Source organism: Ambystoma mexicanum, chromosome 3q, assembly GCF_040938575.1.
Source record: "Ambystoma mexicanum isolate Mex_15411 chromosome 3q, UKY_AmexF1_1, whole genome shotgun sequence".
NCBI lineage: Eukaryota > Metazoa > Chordata > Amphibia > Caudata > Ambystomatidae > Ambystoma > Ambystoma mexicanum.
Window position 1 is genome coordinate 1,053,498,518 of NC_090926.1, and position 24,834 is coordinate 1,053,523,351.

The following is a 24,834-nucleotide window of genomic DNA, read 5'->3' on the forward strand; positions in this document are numbered from 1 at the left end:
GTAAGTGCTTGTCCCCATTCCTTAACCAGTAGATCCACTTGCACAGCCCACAGACCCTCGATATGGGACAACAGTGGTACTGCCTCCTCTTCCATCTGCAACTCAGGTGCCAATCCCACAGGCCCCTTCATCCCCGCTCTTCCGTAGGTCCTCCATTGTCTCCTCTCCTTCCTGGCCCACCAGATGATGATGCAGCAGATGATCAGGATGATACTTGGGAATACAGTGAGGAAGTGCCCATGTCATTCATAGCCTTCCATAGACCAGGTACATGGCCTGATAGAATACATGGGGATTCCAGTACCGAACCCTCCTCAAACAGACCAAGGGGTTCTCTCTTCAGTTCTGTCTAGGAAGGCCACAGACAGGTCCGGTATATACCTACAACCAGACATGCTGGAGAGGGCATTTCAATAATGGCAAATACCAGCATCAGTATAGCCGGTAGCAAAAAGAGTGGAAATGAGGTACAGGCCCGTTTCGACAGAGAAGCTATGTGTGATGGGCCATCCTCCGGATCATTCCACGATCGTTATGGTGGCGACGATCTTTGGAAATAGACAGACTTCGTTTACTTCATCCTCCTCGCCGAATCCTCTGTGTCGGGGTAGATTGCATCCTAGACAATGCAGATGAAAAATATACCAAAGCTCTGCCATCAGCTTTTTAAAAGCCACTGCTTAAGCAATGATGACAGCAGGCAATTTGAAGTTTTGGAAGGAACTGGGTGACTACGAGTCGCTCCTCCCTCTGGAGTATCAGGCGGTTTCCACTCAGGCTTGACTGAAACCAGCAGTATCAAGCGGTTTCCACTCAGGCTTGACTGAAGCCTGCCAAGTGGTGCAAGACCTCATGGAACCCGCCTATCACCACCTTGACACAGTAGCTAGAGGTATGGCTGTAGGTGTGTTTTTTATCCTCCAAGTGCTTCTCAAGGCCACCAAGTTCAAACCGGATGCCCAGGAATTGATAATGGACTAACATTTGATGGGATTGAACTCTTTATCCCGGATATGCATGAAGAGTTGAACAAAAAAGAAAAATGTGCTCTGGTGGAGAAGTCTTTGGTGACACTGACTAAGCTACCCACAAACCCTGGTTGTTTGGACCTTCAGAGATGGTCATTCACCTCCAAGAGTTTAGGAGGATTCTGTTTTTTTCACTACAGTTGAAATAGACTGGACAGTACAAAGTATTGCCCTTCGGCCTCAGCTCGGCCACAAGGATGTTTACCAGGCTGATGGCGGTGGTGGCTGCATTTCTACAACTGAAAGGCATTCACCTATACCCTTACCTGGATGGCTGGCTGATCAGGGCCCAGTCCCTAATCCAGGCATCACTGCATTTACAATACTTTCTAGATCTTATGCATGCTCTTGACCTTTCCGTCAATGTGAAGAAGTCAACTCTCATCCCCACTCAGAGGCTAGAGTTAATAGGCTTCGTCTGGGATCGCGACTTACTGCAAACAACATCATTGTTCCTTTCACACACTAAGACAATGGGCCTCATTATGAGTCCGGCGGTAACCGAGCCGGAAAAGCCGGCAGGTTACCGCCAGACTCGTATTACCATTCCGCCTCCGTGATTCCTGCAATCACCGGGGCATTACGACCCTGGTGACCTGGGAATTCCGGAGGCGGAATTGTGTAAGTCCCCATTCCCGTGGAGCCCCATAGGACTCCATGAGGATGGGGACGGGGCAATGGAAACACCAGTTCTGTCTCTGACAGAGCCGGTGTTTCCATGTCCGCCTGCAGGCGGGTGGTGTTAAACCCACCAGGACAGACCTGGCGGGAGTGACACCTCCTGCCTGCAGGACTCTTAATCAGCCGGTCCAGAAGGAATGGTGATGGCGGTTTTACCACGACCATTCTATCCGGACCAGCAGGGTCGTAATGTGGCCCAATGGCATAGTAGTTCCTACCACTGTTGGGTCTAATTGCGGTATGTATCTTATCAGTGTCTCTGGCCAGGCTAAAGATGTGGCGCACCCAACTCCACCTGGCTTCATGGTCTCAATTGGCAGACCCTCCAAAAGTACCCATTCCCTCATGGCTGCACCAGGACTTACTGTGGGGGTCAGACATCGACCACTTGAGGATTGGAACGGCTTTTCAGGACATTCCTCATCAGTTAACCATGATTACAGATTAGTCTCTGTCAGGGTGGGGAGCGACCCTCGCAGGCCTGCAGATTCATGACCAATGGAACCGGCAGGATGCTCAGGAGCACATGAACGTCTTTGAACTGAAACCAGCGTTTCTAACCCTTCAGGCCTTCCTACCAATGATAACAGGTGCAAAAGGGATGATTGTGACAGACAATGGTGGTACAATGTACTACATCAACAAGCAGGAAGGCACCAAGTCCCCGAAGCTGTGTACTCCAGCAGTTCATCTTTGGGTATGGGCATTGAGCAACAACATCTCAGTGCAGGCAGCCCACCCGGCGGGGGGCAGAAAATGTTCAAGCAGGCTGCAGGAGATCAGCCACCAACCACGAACGGGAACTGAGCGAGCAAGTCCTCAGAGAGATGTTTGCTTTATAAAGAGGAACTGATGTTTACAAGTTTATATGTATCCTCGTTGACAGGTCAACGAAGGCGTGGATTACTGGCTAACCTTTCCCAATGAGAAAACATGGCAGGAGGGGGAAATGGAGATGCCGGCTCTGGGATTGATGGGGCAAAGCACAAGCTCCCAGTTAGGATTAAGGGATAGACCATGAAACCTCATTAAATTCTGGGAGTCGACAGATGTGGTCCTTTCCTAGCAAGTGTTCACAGGGAAATAAGTACAAACACCTGAGTCCACAGTGACAGACGTTTTTCCTAAAGCCACTCTTGCTTTGTAGTTTGAGGGACAGACTAAACCCTAGTGGCAGCTATCATGCCAGGCCTACTAGAACAAGCAGTTCTAAACACTGATCACCCACACTTCTCTTGATGGTTAAATATTGCCAGAGCCACACCACATAGTAGAGTTATGGAACTGTCCCCCATTCTCGTGAGTAGTATCCCTTATTCTCATGAGTAGGATCCCTTTTCCTACCTGGCGGTAGGAATGGCAGCTAGAAGAAAGAAGGGTGGAGAAAACCCTGTGGCCCAGAGATGTTCTTCTGCTCCGAGACCCATTGACGTCTTCTCTCTGAAGCTTGAAGACCATTTGCCTCACTTGTAAGAACCCCTGGCATGGAAGACAAAACCCCAGCAAGATTGTAGGGTTGGGAGCATTTGGAAGCTGGGGGTATGTTATGCTAATATGCTGCTATACTGCCCTCGCCAGGAGTATCCAGACATTCATCTGCTGGAAGACAGAAAATGAGCTTGCGGTAAGAGGATGGGAAAATGGCAAATGCATGCTATGAACACATGGAGGGAACAATGCAGCAGGGCAAGAATGTCTTATGATAGCATCACAGTCCTGTTAGCTGGACCATGGTTCTGCCAAAGGGTGGAGGTTTATATTTGTGTTGTGATAATTTGGTTGTGTTTCCAGAGCTGATCTGGTGAATTGTAAGTTGGTACGCAACGTAATGTTGCTTGCATCAGGGGCTCAAGAGTGTGCTGTGGTATGTCAGAATCAGGAGACGGACAAGAAGGCATGATTTTCATTATTTTCCCTTCTGATTCAAAAGACCTAATCTTTCCCTAAATCTGCGCTACTAAGCCCTACTCTATACAAAGGAAGGTAAAAAGAGGTGCTCGTCAGTGTTTCAAGATGGACAAACATAAGCAAAGTCCTCTGTCCAGAAATCCTATCATAGTCTACTTTCTTTCCCTAGTGCAAAAAAACAACCAAGACCTACTTTGGTCACTTGCCCAGGGGAAAGGGGCGGTTGCTCGCTTCTAATCCTCACCCTTGGGTCTCTTTATCATAGGCCCATGCCTATGTTCACAGTCAAAAACAATCTAGTTAGTGTACAGCTAGAGTGCCTTCCCAGGGTTCCAGCCGAGTCCCTCTGGTCCTCCATCTAACTTGTGTATCTCACAGTCTTTTCATTTGTATTTCCACTTCCTGTAGTCTGGGGTCCTTTCAGTCTCTGCCTCCCCTACTCTGGGGTTCACTCTTGCTCATTTCCCACTCCGGGCTCCTTGGTTCTTTTCCCCACAACCAGGACTTCTCTCAATCTCTTTTCCCACTCTGGGCTTCTTGGTTCTTTCACCCACACCAGGCTTTTCTCTCTCTTTTTCCCCCACTCCCGGGCTCTTCTCGTTCATACTCCCCCACTCTGGGGCTCCTTCCTCTGAGCCTTGGTGCCCACCTCCCATTCCTAGGAAGCCGCTATCTACCTGTATCTGACGAGTGTTGCTCCCTTGCAGAGGTATGTAGGTGGACTGCATCTTGTCTCGCTTTGGAGCTGATTACGCGACTTCCCAACTGAACTCGGGCTCAGTGGGTGTCTCCTCCTGGTTCCTGCTTACTTGGTGCGGGAACGTGTTGTCGGTTGTCCTCTGGGCTCTGTGTCGAGCCCGCTGAGATACGCCGTTCTGGCTTTCATTGCCATGCGCCATTGCTCCAGTTCCTCACATGCCAAGCAACGTTGCACTCTCATAGTGCAGAGTCGGAGTGTGATGCCACATCTGGTGTTATATGTCTCTGAGCAGTGTAATTAAACTCTGGGGGCTGTGTGGATACTCCTTTCTGATTGGTCCTTGCCTGACGTGACTTCAGGAGGTTGGTTTTTCAGTCGTTCTGCTGTTTTCCATAAAGTGGATGAAAAGACGTTTGATTCAGTATCCAAGCCAGCCATTGTTAAAGGGTTGTTACACACGTTAGCTCCTGCATACCCACAAAAACATAAGTATCTTCCAGGAAGGGATGGTGACTTAAGTCACTCTGTGTGCGCTTTTTCTGTCCCCTAAGGAGGAGACAGCCCAAGCTGGATCCTGCTTGCACTGTCCCCTAGGGGGTCTTAAGGGTAAAAGGCTCACCTCCCTAGTCCTAATGGGGGTGGCTTCCCCTTGAAGGAAGGTGACAAACTCCCTGGATTTGTCATAGTGCTCAGGCAATTGTGGAAGTTCGGTGGCTTCTTTACCTGGGCATCTCTGTACTTTTTACCCTAGATCAAACTCTAGAATGTTAATTCTGTGACTGCCAAGCCTGAGCCAAGGGTGTCATAGTCCAGGATAGACTGTGTATAAAGGTGACTGTGGTTGGCAACATAAGGTAAGGGAATAGAGAGGTCACATTAAAAAAGACCTGGCACCTTGATGTCAAAAAGGTTATAATTTCGAGTTTGTTCCTTATGTTGTTGTGCTAGACTTTATTTTAGTTCAGGGTGAGACAGGGTGATGCTTTACTTGGAAGTAGGCTATCAAAATATATTAATCTTCACCTTCTGTAGTGAGCAAATATAGATTGAGCTCCCTATAAAGGATGCGTTCATTAGACTACATGGAAGAAGGAGATGGATATGTGATCAAACAGGGTAGGTGGGTTGGTAGGGAGTGAACGTCCCGATGTATGTGCTTCTGTATGCAGTAACAAACTGGCACCCTTCACTCATGTTATTTTACTATGCTTTGTTACTATGAGGCTACGCCATGCTGTGTACAGTGCTTTATGCTACGGTAAAGCCACCTCACAATACTGGGGAGTAGGGAGGGAAGCTTCCAGGATAGGACCCAAGCCAACAAACCTGAACAGCTGTGCACTCAAAGGCAATGAGGGGCCTTCAGCCAGGCAGCCAAAATGAACTCACAGTCAAGAGAAATATTGACCTTTACAGCTTGTAAATCTGGAAATCCTTTTTATAACATTCAGGAGACGGTGCGTGTCAGAAAGTAGAATGTACCATTTTCCAACTCCTGCAAAAATGAGCAAAACAGCTTGTTTTAAAGATGTTCTACTGCGCCAAGTCACCACCACAGCAGTCTCTCAGTACTACCTAGGATTCTGCCTTTGTGCAAGGTGTTAAAGTACATGAACACTGTCTTTGGCTCAGCATTGTTCAGACATTGTAGCCTTCCACAGTGCCAGGGGGCCATTTCGAACATGACACATGGTAGCCACGTCCAGGAAAACGGAGGTGAAGGCCCTTGTACTTACTCTAAATAATTGCTTAAATACCCAAGGCAACTATGAGCGTGGAACAGGTGTTCTGACCAAAAATGTGGTTTTATTATAGCGTCATTAGAGGTAATCATGATGTAACATCCATGCAGCTCAACCTGCATGAGTAAGGTTTTGTGTAACAGTGGACAGTCAACACGTGTTTTGATCTTAATACAGTTCTTTATCAAGGCCAAACAATTGGTTAAAAAAGAACTACCCGAGCTCTAGGTCAGTATATGCCCAAAGGGGGTAATTGTTGTCAGTGAGAGCCAGATCGGGTCTATGCTTAACAAGAAACTGCTTGACAGCCCTAGGTCCTCTTCTCTAACTTCTTCTAAGCCGCCCATGTACAACCACCGCTTGGAGCTCCTGGTGCGCCCGAGGAATATTGCGGAATACCGGAGGAGTGCTGCGCTGGGAGGCATGGCCTAATATCGGATTCCAGTCAGGGCACGGCTCCCAGCTTGCAACTGGTGAGGGTGCTGGGTCGAGAAGCTGAATACCCGAATATTGTGGTTATTTGGTGAGTCCTATTGTTGGCACTATGCAGTTTGCCCCGGGGATATGGACGTAGAGCTGCGCTCACTTGTAGTGTGCACATGTAAGGCTGAGTGTGCGCCACATGTTTGTGTGGTATGCCGAGTTTGGGCCATCATTGGTGATGGTCTGATCCGGGCTAATACTATTTGTTTTCTCCAGTTAACTAATTTCATTTTTGGTGTGTGGGAACAGGGGCTCTTATTGCTCCCTTTCTTGTCATTATACTCATCTATGTTTTATGTAAATGACTGTTACTAGAGCAGGAATGATTAAACTTACACTAAGATCTGCAGATATGCGTCCGGTTTCTTTTAAGCATAAACACCCTGGGACTTCTGAAGCACATATTCATGATGGCATCTTAAAGGGTTCACCACTTCTGCCTTCGTGGGAGCAGGTGGATGGCCCCTTAATGCCAGGTGATCGTCATATGATAGACGTTTTGGCCAGAGGTACCCAACAAAGACAACGATTGCAAAATGAAAGAAGGGAATTCATGAGTCATCAACTTTGTCACATAACAGATTCTCTGAACACTTACCAGGATTGGAAAAAAGACTGTATGACTGTCGCAGGACAACAAAGTGACACCATGGGACTAACTGAGACTCCCCAACTGGACTATCAAAGTCAGTTTGAGGAAGGCACCCCTGAACCTGACATGCTGCCCTCAATTCAACTAGAACAAGGTATACACCATAAAGGATACAGGTGGAGTTAACATTAAAGGATCCGAATTCTTTCTTCTTAACCTTCACTGAAGAATCCTCAAGGAAGAATCCTTTCTATTGATTACACCCACTGCCCGATACAAAACACGGCCAGAGCGAGGAATCAATTGAAAGGATGATTAACTATGCACATTCTCCAATCTGTGTACAAAGAAGCATAAGGTAAGTAATAAGAACTTTAGCTGTACTCCTTAAATCCCACTAATGCTACACTAACCTGTAGGAGTTGTTTGTCGATTTGAGGTGAGCTTCAATGTTCCAAATGAATCCAAAACACCAACACAACGAAAAGGAAGGGGAGGAGTTAGTAGGAAACTAATCCCGAACGGAACGAGGGCGGAACTAGAGTCGGGTAGGTGCACTCTGGATAGCGTCCTTAGTTCGGTGCACTAAACATAACACAACATAAACCTGGTATCTCCAGCAGGGTGTAAATGGAAGAGTCTTTGGTTGGCAGAACGTAGCTCACCTTGATTAATGTTGGAAAACAAATTGTCCTGGGATCTCTAGAAGTTCAAACAGAAAATCTTTCTCTAATCAGTAGTGCGTTATTCACCCTTGATGCCAAATTGGAAAAATAATTAATCCCAACCGGGACACAGTACTTAGGCCTCAGTAAATGAATGTTCGTGGACACGGGACTAAGAAAGATGCTGTAAATACTCCCGTAGCTCCGAGAGTAGCATTGAAGGTAATAAACGAATGATAACACACAGCAGTGGACATGTGCTAGAAGTAGAGTATACCTTACGGCAGGTTCTATCCGTGACTAGCATGGAAGAACTCGGATGAAGGTACAGTAAGGGGAAAACACCTCCGCAGGAAACAGCAAATGGCTTCGGGAAGCCACCACGAAGGTGCAGCAATCGGCTTGAATGCTCAGGTCTCAAGAAATAGCGTCGAAATTGGTCTGAAATCCAGGAATTGAAGTGGGGGGAGGGGGTGAGTTGCATTGGAACACAGGACTGTAGACTTTTGCGGAGGGTCCAAATTAAGGAGTGGTCCTTTATGAATGGCTCAGACTGTATTGTCATTGGCTGCGGCCATAGTAATCGCCCATCTTTTCTGAGCCGTTTTAACACACTAGGAAAGCTGTCATCGACCACGAGCTTATTGACTGATTTGTTTTTCTGTTTTATCTCATGGTGCTCTGACTGTCCTTATTGATGTGTTATGTTGTATTTTGTGTTAGATATACTGTAGCGCTCTGAGGCCTATGGGCGTGTTGGTGCTTTACAAATAATAAATAAATGAAATAGAATCATATGCAGCTGCCAATTTGCAGCATGCAGACCTTTCGGTTTTGGAATAATTTGGATTCAGTGTGCATGAAGAAGCAGATGCAGTACTCGTCGTGTAAAGACGAGTGAAAATGCCACAACTCGGGCGGCGTAAGAACCTTTCGGTATTTACCAAGGTAAGACTTCAGTGTCATAGAACATGTATGCGTTCTAAGCGGCGCAGCAACGCCGAACGGCTGTCACTGCATGCACCAGGCCCGCCCATGCCTTCCATACATTTTCTATGAAAACTGGAGTCTCATCTCGATAAGGACCGAAAGGTTCCTACACCGAGTTGCACTGAATCCAAATGTTGCCGACACCGAAAGGTCTGCATGCTCCATCTGGGCAGCTGCATATTATTCTGGTTGTTAAGCATTGACCCATTTGGGCTCTCAATGACAACAATTACCCTCTTTGGGTATATACTGACTTACCGTTCGGGTAGTTCTTTTTGATCTAATTGTTTCACTTTGATAAATACCTGCATTAAGGTCAAAACACGTGTCGGCTGTCCACTGTTACACAATACCTCTTTAATGCAGGTGGACCTGCACAGATGTTACTTCTTGATTACCTTCTTATGATGATATATTAAACCACATTTTTTGTTAAAAAGTCTGTTCCTCGCACAACACTGTCTTGGGTATTTAGGCAATTATTTATTGTTTTTATTAGGCCTTTAGGGTGCAGGTCCTTTACCCAGACACATGCTGCGGGAGGTACTTCTATACACTTGCAAATTAAAACGGATCCAGTGCAGGTGATTCTTTAGTTCTTGGCCCCGCCCCCGTCCCAACGCACCCTTCAACTTACTCCCCTAGTCCCCAAACCGACAGGTTTTCTAGACCGTGAAAGCTGGAAGGAAATAGATGAGGGCCTGTTTTGAACCGGAGCTGCCCTGAGAGCCAGGAGCCCCTGATCGGGGCTTGCTAGAGGTTTCTGAGGCCTGCTAGGACCTTTAGGAAAGTGGTTCTAGTGGCTAAGGAATCCTCTTGGGTTGAGGCTGCACGCTTATGGGAGTTAGTCTGCATAGTCAACATAGTGCACATCCTTTTCGACCTGGATTGCAGAGGGCAACATGCGCCTATTTAGTCAAAAGCGGAGCATAGCATCTGGCCGGGTAACATTTCCCGGTCTACTTTTCGTTACTGTGGGGGTCATTACGACCCGGGCGCAAAGGGATACCGGGCACCGGTAATGATACCGGTGCCGGTAATCCCTTTGCGCCCTATTGCGAGGTCCGTTTGCGGGTCCTTTCCTTAACGCCTGGTTTTACCAGGCGTTAAGGACAGGACCCGCAAAGAGATACCGGGGACAATAACGGTACCGCAATTTGCGGTTCCATTATTGCCGTCTTCCCATTGAGCCGTATGGGGACTCAAATGGGAATGGGGAATGGCATTTCACATGGGGACTTAATCGGTCCCGCAAAGGGCGGAATGGACCAGTAAATCCCCATACCGCCACGTCGGTGGCGGTACCGGTTTGGTGCTAGTCATGGCGCTAATAGCGCCATGACTAGCAGCAACCTCAGAATGAGGGCCTGTGTTTTTTATTTATTTGCATGCTTGTGCGAGTGCTACCTGACGCCGTATGGCTAATGTAAGGTTCTTGAACATTAGCCATTCAATCGAAAGGGCACAATAAAATGCAACGAGGCCTTACCAGTAGCTATAAATGTAAACCGTCATCATATCTACAAAAAATAAAAAAGAAGGGTTGTATAATTACATTAAAACAAGCAAAACTCAGGTACATTCCAGTTAACGTGCATTTAGATTTGGAAACACATGACATAGATCCCAGCAGAAAAAAACATAACATCACGCGCTCCTGCACCTTAAAATCATGACATTGAGCCCTAAACTATAGCTATAACAGCTAATCACCAAACCACAATCACCATAACAAATGCGAAAAATACAAATAAATAAACAAGGTTAGCATTTCAGAGCAGAGCATTGACAACTTGCCATACTGCATACACATAGCCAAACAAACACACGCGCACGCACGCACGCACGTCTGCCGCTGCTCTGGGGATGGTCTGCTTTCACAGTGTGAACTGGATCCTCTTTGCGTGGGTTGCGGCCAGAAATCAAAGGCAGGAGGCCTCTTCCCTCCACATCTTCGCTCCCTTCTGCTAAGGGGAAAATTGTTGTTGCCTTTCATCAAGGGCTGCTATTTCTCCTTTCATTTAGAGGTGTTATCTCTCCTGGTTACAGGAAGGAACATTTGGGGCGTTTTAACAAGTGAGCCGGTGTGCATTCTTTGACAGAAACTGGTGGCTTCCATAAATGGAGATTCCATTTTACGTTATGTGAAACATATTTCATACTGCGCCAAAAGTTATGTTGTCTTAATATGCTTTCATATTGAGACAAATTAGCACCGCAGTAGAGTAAGAGCACCTAGGCGTGTCCCTGGAGTGTCGTACCGTGCCCCTGTAAACAGTCTCCGAACCTTAGCCTGCTGGAGGAAAGTCCCATGTGAGAATCAGGCTGGGAGGGGTGAGGAGGGGTGAGGAGGCTGCTGGGGGCCGAGGGATCCGCCCGATGCTCAGTGTGACCTCTGGTGGAGCACATGGAGGATTACTCGGAGCCTGCCCCCCACCTAACCTCTTGTGTCAGGCAATGGCCCCATAGCACCTAAACCCGGGACGGGGTCGCTGTGGGGGGGCAAGACCCTCATGTGGGACAGGCCGCGGAGAGCAGTGATGGCAAGGCCCACACAGCAAATTAACCAAGAGATATGCAGGTATGCGGAAAAGGGGAAATGATGTAACAGAGATGAAGGAAAGCTATGGCGCCTACGGACCCATGAACTGCGCATGCACAGAGAGATGGGAGAGCTAGGTGTCTGGCAAAGCTTGGCGGCCGCCATGATTGTCCGGCCTGATGCTAAAATGGTTACATGGTGATTTGAGCCCTAAGCAAAACAAAAGTGGTGATGGCTGGAAGGTTTAGAATAAATCTTAACCCCTGGCATTGCTCTGGGCAACCCTCCAGACCATCGTTCTTCGCCTGCCAAGCCATTACAAAAGGGGAAAAACCATATGCAAATCAGGCTTGATCCCACCCTCAAAGGGGTAGTCCAGCCCGAACTGCTAGGTCACATCCCTTTTGCACAAGACCACAAGCATCCCCAGACATGTTTCAGCCTTGTTGGGCGTCATCAGTGAGGAGTAGCTTGGGTCTCTAGGCCCAGCAGGCACGGGACCCACGTCTGGACATACCCGTCCCACTCGGGGTGATATTACAAAATAAAAGAGGTGATGGCTGGAAGGTTTAGAATAAATCTTAACCCCTGGCATTGCTCTGGGCAACCCTCCAGACCATCGTTCTTCGCCTGCCAAGCCATTACAAAAGGGGAAAGACCATATGCAAATCAGGCTTGGTCCCACCCTCAAAGGGGTAGTCCAGCCCGAACTGCTAGGTCACATCCCTTCTGCACGAGACTACAAGCATCCCCAGACATGTTTCAGCCTTGTTGCACATCATCAGTGAGGAGTAGCTTGGGTCTCTAGGCCCAGCAGGCACGGGACCCACGTCTGGACATACCCGTCCCACTCGGGGTGACATTACAAAATAAAAGAGGTGATGGCTGGAAGGTTTAGAGCGCTAAGCGGCACAACGCATAGCAGCACAGGTTTGAATCCCGGGCTTGCGCTTATAAACTGGTCCCCGGTATTAAGCGCATTATAAAAGAACAATTATAATTAGCCTTCGTCCAAAGTGAATATCATACAAATAAAGCAAACAAACAGAGAGAAGACCCAAAGCACAGGAAGGCAATCAGAAGAAAAGAAGCACTTGGTAGAGAGGTGGGGCAGAGAAACACTAGACAATCCTGAGATACAGAGTTGATAGAAAAAACGCCTCAAGCAAAGCAGTAGAATTATACAGTTGTTTGAAAGAGGCAGGACCATATAAATGGAATCAGAAGAGGCAGAGACTAAGGAAGTTTGGTCAGTGGTCCAGAGAATGGAAGTCGTGGGAGATATGATCTGGCATTTATAACGCACCTATACACAAGTGTTTCAAGGCAAGACGAGACAAGGGAGGGTAAACGGAGACAATGATCATATTAGGTCAGGAGACATTGAGATCGTGCAAGTGCAGGGGAAGGGGAAAGTAGGATAACAGTAAAATAAAGAAAGAAAGAAAGATAAACCATAAAATAAAGAAAGAAAGACAATAAATAACAGTGTGGCCAGCTGGTGGCAAGTGCAAGGGTAAGTGCAGACATCAGGTGTCAAGTGCTAGTAGGGGTTGTAGGGATACTGAAACAGTCCCCGATTGCTGGGTTGCCAGGGGGGCAGTGCAGGTGTGCAACTGGCGGGCAATGAACCTGGCCCTGAGATCAGTGGGTAACCAGATAACCAGTGCAGTTCCGGATTCAGCCAGGAGATCAGCAGGGGAGAGGAGGAGAGAAAGCAAAAAGGAAGGTCTTGAGATGCTTTCGGAACCGGAGATGGTTCTCCTCAAGTTTCAGCATGGCAGAGGGAGGCCCCAGCAGAAGAAAGCGATCTACCACCAACTCACTGCTTGGAGAAGCGACTGACCCTGAGGGAGTTGGAGGCAGACGAGCGAAGAGCTCGAGAAGGTAGATATTTAGGAAGAGAGAGTTAAAGGTATTGAGCTCCCAGGCCCCAGAAGGCCTTGTGGACAATGCAGAGGGTTTTGAACATAATCCTCGCCGCCACTCGGAGCCAGTGCAGAGATTTCAGTCATGGAGAGATACGATCCCTGGGCTTGAGGCCAAGGACAAGTCTCGCAGTCCTGTTTTGGATGAGTTGCAGAGGGCGGAGAGTAGAGGCAGGCAGATTTAGAAAGAGGCTGTTGCAGTAGTCCAGTCTAGAGAAAACCAGAGCCCTGGAGACATTGAGCTTCTGAGGGAAGGAGAGGAAAGGAAGAAAACCTCAGAGGAGGTACAGCTGGTAGTGTGACTTCTTAGAGACGTCAGAGATGTGAGGAGAGAAGGAAGGTGTGGAGTCGAAGATGACCCAAGGAGTTTAGTCCCACAGGTGGGAGCAGGAAGAGGGCCAAGAGAGGCCGACCAGAGAGTGACAGGAAAGGAGGGTGCAGCTGTGCCGATGAGGAGAATCTGGGTCTTACTGACATTAAGGCAGAGATCATTGGCGGCACACCACTCCTGGATGGCGGACCAACAATCAGAGATGAGAGAAGGCGAATAGGTGGCGGAAGGGAGCCTGAAAATGAGCCGAGTGTCATCCACATAGCACTAAAAGTTGGGTCAGAGAGCGGCAATGCGGTGGGCGAGAAGTGCCAGGTATTGGTTGAACAGCCAGGGAGAGAGGTTAGACCCCTGGTGAACACCACAGGTAGAGATGGAGATAGAGAGGAAGGACCCAAGTTGGACATAGGAGGGTCGATCGGAGAGGAAGGAGGTCAGCCAAGCCAGGGCCTGATCGCTGATACCCAGGTTATGAAGGAGACAGTTGAGCAGGATGGCATGGTTGCCCGTTTCAAAGGTAGAGGAGAGATCATGTAAGATGGAGCAAAGATGCAATGAAGGAGGCAGAGCTTAACAAGGGCAATTGCTCAGTCATTCAAGAGTCGGACAAAGCAAAGAGCACACTGTGGAGAGCCTGATATAGCCCAGATACTTCCAGAGTCCATCAAGGAGAGGAGATATACTGTCAATCTGCTGGTACTATAGCACAGAACCTGGCAGAAGCCTGTTACTGCCAGAAGGAGAGGAGAATTACTGTCTATCTGCTGGCACCGTAGTGCAGAAGCCTGTGACTGCCAGAGGGAGAGGAGAGTAACTATCAGCCATCACAGGTTTGGGGGAGGAACATATACTGGCTCCAAAATAAGTTTCATGGGTTTTTATTAAAGGAAAAATAAAACACACGAATGGTGCATGGTACTTGATTCAGACAGCTGTAATATAGCAGTCATTTGGTTATACAGTCTTTGAAGTCGAGGGTGGTAAGTAAGGAACCACAATGGGGCTCACAACAAGGTTCAAAGCAGGCCAGTCTCCTGCTTAGTTCATTTGGGGGCTCAGCTCTTTCCCCCTCATTCTCTGCCTCTCTTCTATTGGGGAGTCTTCCCCTTATATAGTAGCCAAAGTTCTCCCCTCGCTGGTGCGTTCTCCCCTCTTCTGGTTTAAGAAGGGTGCTTAACAGCAATAGAGATGCACTCCTAGTAGACACTCGGAAGAACAAAGATTTAGATCAACTAGTAAATGTGAGTACTTTTTCAAAACTTTCATATCAAAAGAGTTATTTTGAAAAATTGGAGAGTGCTCCAAACACAATGAAAGAAGCTGGATCGACCTCTCTGTGCTTTCAAAAGAATCAGAAACTTGAAAGGAATACTAAACAAAAGTGACATTACAATTCCAAGAGTGAAAGAGAAGTATTTGACTGAGATCTGGGAAATGATAAAGTTGGAAAGACATTCACCATGTGGCAAATGCTATGGGGAATGACCCTGTAGCACCTAAACCCGGGACGGGGACGCTGTAGGAAGATGTATAGGAAGACGTCCCAGGAGGATGGCTCAGCGGCAGCGTGCGCGTCTTGGAAGCAAGACGACACGAAGCAACAACAGGTTCGATCCCCGGGTCCGCGCTTAGAAACCTCTGGGTGTTTAAGCGCGTTATAAATACGTAACTAAGACAAAAACACAATTACGCAACTAAGAAAAACAAACAAGTCCTGTAAAAGCGCCTCGATGCCTGCGGGCTGTGTGAGCGCTTTATAAATGTAAAATAATAATAATAATAATAATAATAATAATATGATATGGCATTCATATCGAGTTATTTTGAAAAATTGGAGAGTGTTCCAAACACAAGGAAAGAAGCTGGGTCGACCTCTCTGTGCTTTCAAAAGAATCAGAAACTTGAAAGGAATACTAAACAAAAGTGACATTACAATTCCAAGAGTGAAAGAGAAGTATTTGACTGAGATCTGGGAAATGAAAAAGTTGGAAAGACATTCACCATGTAGCAAATGCTATGGGGAATGACCCTGTAGCACCTAAACCCGGGACGGGGACGCTGTAGGAAGATGTATATGATATGGCATTTATATTGCGCCTGTACACAAGTATTTCTAGGCCTGACAAGACACGGAGAGCAGCAGCTGGAGAGAAGTGATAGCAAGGATCAAGCAGAAAATTAAAAAGAGGTATGCAAGTATGCGTAAAAGGAGAAATGATCAACCGAGATATAGGAAAGCTATGGTGCCTACGGACCATAGAATATGTTTACAAATTCGAACACAGAGATGGTAGTCTACGCTATATGTTGTTGGCATACAAACATGGTGCAGATGATATCCGTTGGCCTGTGCTATACAAAGTGAATAGAAGTGGAGATGATGATTTGGATAAAGCAAGGCTGCTAAGGAAAGAGCAGGAATGGATTTTTCTAACTCAAAGTGATAAAAAGGGTCTAAATGAAAGCATTGAGTGGCACAAGATTAAGGATTAAAATGGTATCCTCAGTGATCAGATATCTGACATCCGATTCATACATGGGCACGGTTTTAAGTTGCCATGACAACCGATGTGGATTGAATTAAATGACGTGTCCCGTTTTCACCAATATAATAGCTAACGAGAAAGACACTGCCTTACCCGAGATATGAGAATATGTCCATGATCAGGTTGGAGTATATGATATGAGAACCCGGTGACGGGGGTGTGACAGCATCCCAGCCAATGAGGAGGCTCAGAATTGGGTCTTTACCACAAGACGCTGCTCCAAGCAGCCTCAGAGCAGGAGGACGCCATCTTCCCTTGCTAGGAATTAAGGTAAGTGCGCTCCTGCATCCCCAAAATGAACTGCTTTACACTAGAGACATGATCATGTCCACGATGAGGATATAAAGATGCAACAAAAAACCTATATCGAAAGCCATGAAAAGTCGGTGTGAGGCAAAGGTGATACATTACATGAGACGCAGAATTGAGTAAGTAACAGAGTAGTGATAATGAGCGAATGTTGACTAAAAACTAAGTTACCTGTTTGTTGATTATAGGTGGTTTTTCCAACTCTGTGCCAAAGTTAAATCTAGGTGCTTTTACTTTGCAAATCTTAAATGTAGGTGGGCTCCATTGCTGTGCCAATGCTGACTCTGGGCAGTTTCCATTGTAGTGCCAGGGCCAGATCTGAGTGTTTTCCATTGCTGTAATAAAGTTAACCTAGGAGTTTTCCCACTGCTCGACCAAAGGTATATGTAGGTGGTTCTCAACTGCTGCACCCAAGTTAAATCGGAGTGTTTACACTGCTGTGCCAAATCAGAATCTAGGTGTTTTCCTTGGCTGTGCCAAGGTTGAATCAGGGTGTTTTCTCATTGCGCTGCAAAGGTGGAATATAGGTGGTTTTCAACTGCTGTGCCCAGGTTGAGTCTGAGTGTTTTTCCACCGCTGTGCCTAAGTTAAAATCTAGGTGTGCTCCATTGCTGTTGTTGTGCCAAAGTTGCTCATAGGCAGTTTTCCATCCCTGTGCCAAAGTTACCTCTAGGTGTTTTCCATTGCGGTGTCAAAATTGAATCTGAGTATTTTCCATTGCTGTGCCTGATTCTCCCCTTTCTCAGCATCCGTACTTATCGTAGACCGCCACCAACACATTGCTCTCCCCATCTTCTCCCTAGGGCATCCTCTGCTCTCCCTCCCTCCCTCTTCTCCTCAGCCGTCCCTGCCTACCTCTACCCTGTCCTAGCACTCTTCAGACTGTTGCTGTCTCTAACCGTTTCATCGCAGCCGCAAGAATCAGCAGAGGAAGCTACTACCTGATCAGGCGCACATGCAGCAAATCACCACCGAATCTGTCACATAGGTATAATGCACCACTTGCACGCATCAGAATACAGCAAGGACTATGAAAACATTTGGTCGTGCTGGTCACATACATTTCCGCCTACTTACAACAGACTACGCCTCAACACCTCTGACATCAGTATAAAACGAAGACCAATGACAAATTCAGGCACGCTGAAATATTGCATGTCCCTAGCACTCACGCTATCGCCTGACTCCTCTCAGCACCTATCCACATGCCTGACCTCATGGGTTGCTCTCTACTGGTGCCTGACTAGCCCTGCTAAGCCTTATTTGGCCAAATGCATACACACATCCTAATCTTACTCCCTAACCTCCAACACTCTGGACTTCGGTCCTCCGAGGGTGTTCCCACCACCATCGCATTGAGACTGTAATAATGCTAAAAGGCGCTATTTAAATGACAAGTACAATACAATACAATGTATCCACTTGGTCACAGCTGTGAGGCAGTTGAATAACACTCCGAGACAATCTGGCGCCATGAGCACATGACTGGCAAGCCCCATCAAATGAGCTAATGTTTGGTAGGGGCAGAAACATCAACCACCTGGGGGTTACACAGGAATGGGAGCACCAGAGACAGATTTATGGGAAGGGGAAATGGGCATGTGGCCATGGCCCAACCCTGGCAGGGGCCCCAACCTAGTTGCCTCTTACCAAATATTCAGTGCACATTTTTCATAAATCCTAATTTACACAAAATGCTATTGTATGTTGCGCTGTTGAATCCGTGCATGCCGCCTGTAAATTGTTGACAACTAAAGTCCGTTCGGAACGATTATCCCTGGTCACTGTTGTTCATACAGTCTGTATAGTTCAACTTGTGTATCGTGTTGTCATTTCCCCGGGGAATACATAGATCACGGGCAATGTATTTTGCTAAGTGCCAAGATGGTTCATAAGATAGCTTAGTATGCTAAGCACTTGAACAGTTTTGTGTTCACTTGTTAGATCACAGTTCCTAACCCTGGCTCTCTCTCAGGTTGACAAACGTGAGCATAAGACATTCGCTGACAGTTTTTTTATTTTTTATTTAAAATTGTTTATTTGTTTTGGTAGCAAAAATTAATTTACACCTTTACAAATATTAGAATCTTATACTAATACAAAATCAAAATATTCATGTTAATAATGCTCCTAATGGAGCGAAAACTTCAGAACACATACAACATACAAAACACAAGAGAAGTTATTATTTAGGACATTTGACACATAATAAAAGATTTAAAAACACATTACAACCAAATAGAACATTCTTTAAACCCATAACAAGATAAACAGTTATCACACTGCTATAATCACGCACAGCAGCCTCTTTATAGTGTAAGAGAACAAAGGACCAAAAAAGTAGCAGAATCACAAAAGCATCTAAAATAGCAAATGTCGGTAGCATAAACAATACTACGCAAATTCTACTTAAATGGCCAGAGGAACTCCACAGACTGCCCACACAAAATGGCGATGTTACAAGGCAGAAGGTGCTCCTCAATCATTGCAACCATTCTAACCGTAGCTAGCATGATAGGGATGGTGTTGCCCTGCATGCATCGAAGCCAGAGTAGATGACATTCAAAAGCGGAAGAGGAGGTCAGATATACACCCAAACAGCGTTGCCTTTGATTGAAGAAAAAGTTACAATACATAAACAGGTGTTCTAAAGTCTCACATTCAGTCGCTTCCGAGCAAAATCTGCATCCCTCCCACTTCACCAAATCCCTAAAACCAAGCCAATTTCTTATCCTAGAACCCGTATGGATGAGATCCATACGGAAACGCATATAGGTCCTTCTTGCAGTTTTATCAGGAAAGCATAGAAGATACGGCAGCCGAGGTGAAACTGCATGCCTAAAAGTGGCATAGGTCCTAAAGGATGAATAACCACCAACCATATCAGAGTTGCGGGCCCAAGAATTTTTAAAGAACCGAGATTTAACCTTACATGGAAAATCAATCAGGTCCTATTGCGTCATATTCAATAATGTTAAAATGTCAAATACTCGATCTTTGAATTCAGAAATCGAGGAGGGACAGTCTTGTGCAAGCATTCCCTGGAAGTCCTCATAAAGAGAGTTTGGAGGAGGTGATAACATTTTAGCATAAGCATTCACCATCCGCCATAGATGTTTGTCTGCTAGGGGGTATAAACCTAGTTCATGTAAAATGATGGCGTTAGGTAAGTAACCTGGAAGCCCCAAAGTTTTCTTCCATAGTGAACCTTGTAAAAGATTTAATAACGGTCCCAACTTCAAAAGACACACATCCACTGCATAGAGTAGAATAGGCTCCACTTTCATAGTATAGTATTGCAGAAGAGGCACAAGTGAGAATCTGCAATATCTTTGAAAGATAATTCTCATCTGTGCCAAAAGAGGGTTAAACTTAGCGTGCAACACGTGCGCCATGCGCTGACAGACAACCGATTTGATAAATGGTATCCCAAATATATGATCTCTGCTTTTCTTGTGCATTGATAACAAAAGTGAATCTCGGTAAAAATTTTTTAGGTGTGAAAATCATTATATGGGATTTAGCTGGATTGATGTGCATATTATTAAACACACAATAGTCATGAAAGATCTTCAATTTATTTTGGAGACCAAAATGAACCCTATCAAATAGGATGACATCATCCGCAAAAGCGAGCCAGTGGAGCCATAGGTTACCCAGAGCTATCGGAAAGGAATTTGAGCCCTGCCAAATTTCCTCAATGTCAGCTAAGTAGAGATTAAATAATACCGCTGCCAAATTACAGCCTTGTTTCACTCCTATGCACGAGGGAATGTTGTTGGTTAGAAGCCCTTCACGGTTAATACGGACCTTATAGGATGTATTTTGGTGTAACGCGGCTATAATAGCAACCAATGGAGGAGGGACACCGTAGGACAACATCTTTTGCCAAAGACGATTACGCAATACATTGTCGAAGGCAGCAGACAAGTCTAATGCTGCCATATATATGATGCCATTGGGCTTAGAGTGGGCGGTCCGGAGAAGGTGAGCAAGAATTGCAGCATTTAACTGGGTACCCCTTGCCCGCCGAAAACCAACTTGGGCTTTTGAAAGAATGTTGGAGGATCTTAAATAAGCTTCCAGCTCACACAAAATTAGCCGAGCAAAGCTTTTTGCAGCAGTGTCAATTAGAGCAATTGGTCTAAAATTGCTTGGGTTGCTCAACGCACCCTTTTTATGGATGGAAATTATAATGGCCGTTAGCCATGATTGTGGCACTCTGCCAGTTTGATAAATCAGCTGATAACGAGGAAGCAAGTACCTGGCCCAAAAATAGGGATCATCCTTAAACAGGCAGGGGGGCAGCCCATCCGGACCAGCCGCTTTCGATAACTTCCATCTTCATTGGCAAGGATAAAGGGATCCACACCAGGGGGAGGCAAATGGTTTGCCGACATACCCTCATCAACATGGAAGTGGTCGTAATGTGGGACAGAGCCCCCTTCCAAGCCCATACTTGGCATGGCCAAGGCAGCACGTCCAAGGTCGACCAATTTCTTACCACTACTTTCCGATGGAAGATGGGAGTGAACTTGTTCACGAAATGGGAAAGAGCAAGAAGCTGGAGAAGAGGGGCCCAAAGAAAGCCGCACTCTTTTACTTAGTTCACTCACAATTGTTGGAGCCAACATTGAGGTGTCAGAGATGCAGGGGCGAACTCCACTGTCATGCACGGCGGAACAGAATAACTCCAGATCATGAACGGCCGAGGCCCCCTTCTTGTCCACATTATCGTTGGCTTCCTGAACAGAGAAGGTCGACGGTGCCGAGACAGTAAGGGGGCCAGATAAAGGGGGAGCCGTCGCAAAAGAAGGTACCGTGGCAACCAATCTCAGGGACCCCGTCCGGAACCAGCCCGGCAACCCTCTCCACCAGTGCACTAGACATTGATAAGAGAGATTTTTTGGTTGAAAATAGATGGGGGAGGGTACTAGTTAAAAGATTCTTGGCAGATTGAGACTCGCTTGACTTCGATGGAGGACTTGTCTTACAGCCACTTCTCAGAATCAGGCTCATTCTCACCTACAATACCCACTGCAAACCAACAGGTGGATAAACCCCCTTTGTATTTAAACAGGGGCAAGACCAACAACACAAAATGGAAGGTACCCAAAAAATTGTTACAATACCTTCACGAAGAGGCAAAGAACCTCCCCTTCCTTCACACCACACTATTTTGACTACTGTGCCTAGGCAGAATCTACAAACACCAATGCAGAGTGGGATAAAGAACAGGTCATTAATTCAGAAACTTGTCATTTACATGCATAGCATTCGACAAGGAATCATAGACAAAGGATCACACCGTAATCTGTAGTGTGAGCTAAACCAATACACAAAATGACAATGGTATCTGTTCACCAATTAAAGTTTGCAGCCATCATTTAAGCACATACTGTGAGCAAAAGGGGTGGAGAAACCGCAAAACTCTTCAAATGTCCTCAATCCCACCAAACACACAGGAACAAAGGCCTTACGCCCGCAGTCACCTGGGAAGGGGGAAAGCCGGAGATGAGGAGGGGAGTACACAAAAGCCCCTCTGAGAAACCAGCATAGGTACCCACCTCTGCTGACAATTGTGGTGGTGCCAACCAAGGAATACCCTCGGCAAAGTGTACCTTAAGAGACCCCCCACCCCCAACACCCTGCGACCCGCGAACAGCCAACAGTACTTGTCTGTACTTTGCTGGTGAGCGGCGCGGGTGCGCAGTGAGGTTGGGTTAAGAAGAGGCTGGAGGGGCGGCACACACCACAGGGGGCGGAGCCTCCGACAGGAAGGAAACCTTGAAATGTGAAAAGGATATAAGAGAAAATTAGGCACAGGCCAAATTAAGTTGCACTGAAATGGGGGACACTTCAAAACAGTGGGACAAGTTTGGTCGGGGGGGGACAAGTTTGGTTCAGGAGGGGGGGGCAAACAGTCACCTCCTTTGTTCGGCGCAACAGGGCCAGGCAGGCAGGGTGTTACCCTGTTAGACTTCATCCAGGCGCAGAAGCGGTCTCTGTTCCTGGAAGCTGCACGCTCCGGCGGCAGAGTGGAAGCAACGCGTTGAGGGACAATTCCGGCAGCAGTCCCACAGCAGTCCGCAACCACAGCCAACAGTACTTGTCTGTACTTTGCTGGTGCGCTGACAGTAACAGCTACAGTGCCTCAAAAGAACATACCTGCACCAGAAAGCACTGGTTATAACAACTAGCAGAGCAGGAGTATGATGCCGTTCTAGATCGCACACCTTATGTCCCAAGGAAGGTTAAAAGAAAACGGGCAGCCACCCCACTGAAGAGCAAAATGCATTAATCTGGAGAGCTGATTAGGGAGCCAAATTCAAGATAGTGGAACCCCGGTGTTGAGGCTCCTATCGCCTGGTGATACTGTGGTCCAAGGAGATCATCACAGTTTGCTTTGCGTTGTGGTGCTGTCTTTGCAGAAAGGGTTGCCTTCTCACATTTGTGTGGCATTGCTTAGCCCAATGCCTGCCCTTTCTTTTCATATCAGCCAATTTCAGTGGAACACGTACTAGACAGCAGAAAGCCAACCAAATATGACAAGACTCTGGTAGGCTTATTTTTAAGTGTGCTTCTTTTAGAAAATAACATTTTTAGTTTTTTCTACAGTTACTTGTAGCTTTACATGTACACGGAGAAAACAAAGCTAGAATCATTCTCCTTTTGCACAACATATTTCCATATGAATTTATTTTTAATAGTATTGTCATGTTGGTTTATTTTGTGATTTGTTTATTGTCCAACTCCAGTCTACAAAGCCGGGAATTACTTTAGTCCCTGAATGAACATCAATCACAAATAATTGCACTTCAGGGTATGAAAGTAACTGGGAAGCAACAAAAGCAAGTGCCAACATTGCCAACATTGCATGCTGGGCTGATATTCCAGCTCCACCAAAGTAACCAAATTGCATGACCATGGGTAACTCGTTACATCTCGTCCTCATTATGAGTTCAGCGGTGTGGTACATTTTTGGTGGTAATTCCATTACCACCAGTTTTGTTGGCAACTGGAGTCCTCTCTGATCAACTCACCCTGGCGATGCCACCACAGAATTTTGACTTTGCAGGGTAAGTAGAGGATTTGCCTCCAGCATGCTGCTGCAAGTAACTCCTCACTTTACCTCCAGATATATCATGGATGTCCAGAGCCATTGTAGGATATGAAGAAACAATGAGTCATTGTGGAGTATGATGGAAGCACTGAGTCCTTGTGGAGTATGATGGAAGAAATGAGTCATTGTAGAATATGATGGAAGCACTGAGTCATTGTAGAGTATGATGGAAGCACTGAGTCATTGTAGAATGGGAGCACAGAGAAATTGCAGGCAATATAATATGATGGACTAATTGTGTGATCTTGGGATGGGGCTATGTTCAATGACTGGTTCATGGGATAAAATGTGGAGTGAGCTTAGGATGAGGTAAATGGGCCTTTATAGTGTGCAGTCTACATGAGTGAGCATGGGATGTATGAGTGGGGGAGAGGATAACTGTGTATAGGAGTAGACAAATGGAGTGAGCTGAGGCACTGACTGAGTTGCTTGGAGATCGTAGTACGAGAAGGGATTTCAGACTGATTGTCACATTTGATGGAAACCCCTATGTAATGGACATCTGTTTTTCCTTGGGTTGAAATCTGTGTAAATGTGGTTAACACCCCGACTTTGTTTGTCTGCTTCCCTCTGCAGGTGTGAAGGAGCTGTCATCCAGTGTCTGCTCCGTGGACCTTTCGTCTGTGGAGACCAACATGGTCATGCTCTCTGTGGATGACCCCCGGGTCTCCCCCCAGGAATTCTGTGACCGGATGTGGGAGGTGAGCGAGGAAGACATCTTGGCGATCGGGCACGGGGTTAGGGTTCGGATGTTTGTGATGTACAAGCGCACAGTACGGCTGGTCTGGTACCGCAACATTTCAGAAGAGGACACTGACATGGCGCTGAAGAAGCTGAAATTTGTAGTGCAAAAGTACAGAGAAGAGCTGAAGATCATGTGACCCGAAACGCCATGGACGTTAGAAGAGGACCACGTGGAGAAGAACTAGATTCTGCTGGAAAAAGCTAAACAATGTAATAATGTATGCTACGCATAGCAATACACACTCACATGCCTTATAAAAATGATAATACGGGCTTATATTTTCAATGCTTTAATAGCGATGTTGGAAAATTATCTATTCGACAATAATGTTGTTCTAAGGTGAAATACCTTATTTTGTGTTTGTCTGGAGCAGTGAAGCTCATCTACCCATTATGTTCCTCCCCCATTGAAGGTGGAGTTCTGTTCACTTCTCCTGTATTATCTTGGGCAGCTACCTGGACCCAACAATGCAAGCCAGGGCCATTTTGTGGAGCTCTGTGAAATGATCAATGATCAGAGAA

At 46.4% G+C, this 24,834-nt stretch overlaps 1 protein-coding gene across 2 annotated transcripts in view; it reads left to right on the top strand.

The window, feature by feature from the left end:
• LOC138583209 (uncharacterized protein R102.4-like) overlaps positions 1 to 24,584 on the top strand; it is a 137,109-nt gene extending 112,525 nt beyond the window's left edge. For both annotated transcript variants that reach the window (XM_069655245.1, XM_069655244.1), the window contains one exon: positions 24,145 to 24,584. In XM_069655245.1, coding sequence (XP_069511346.1) covers positions 24,145 to 24,449 — 305 coding nt within the window. In that variant the 3' untranslated portion in view covers positions 24,450 to 24,584. The remainder of the gene's footprint in view (positions 1 to 24,144) is intronic.
• Positions 24,585 to 24,834: the final 250 nt, after the last annotated feature.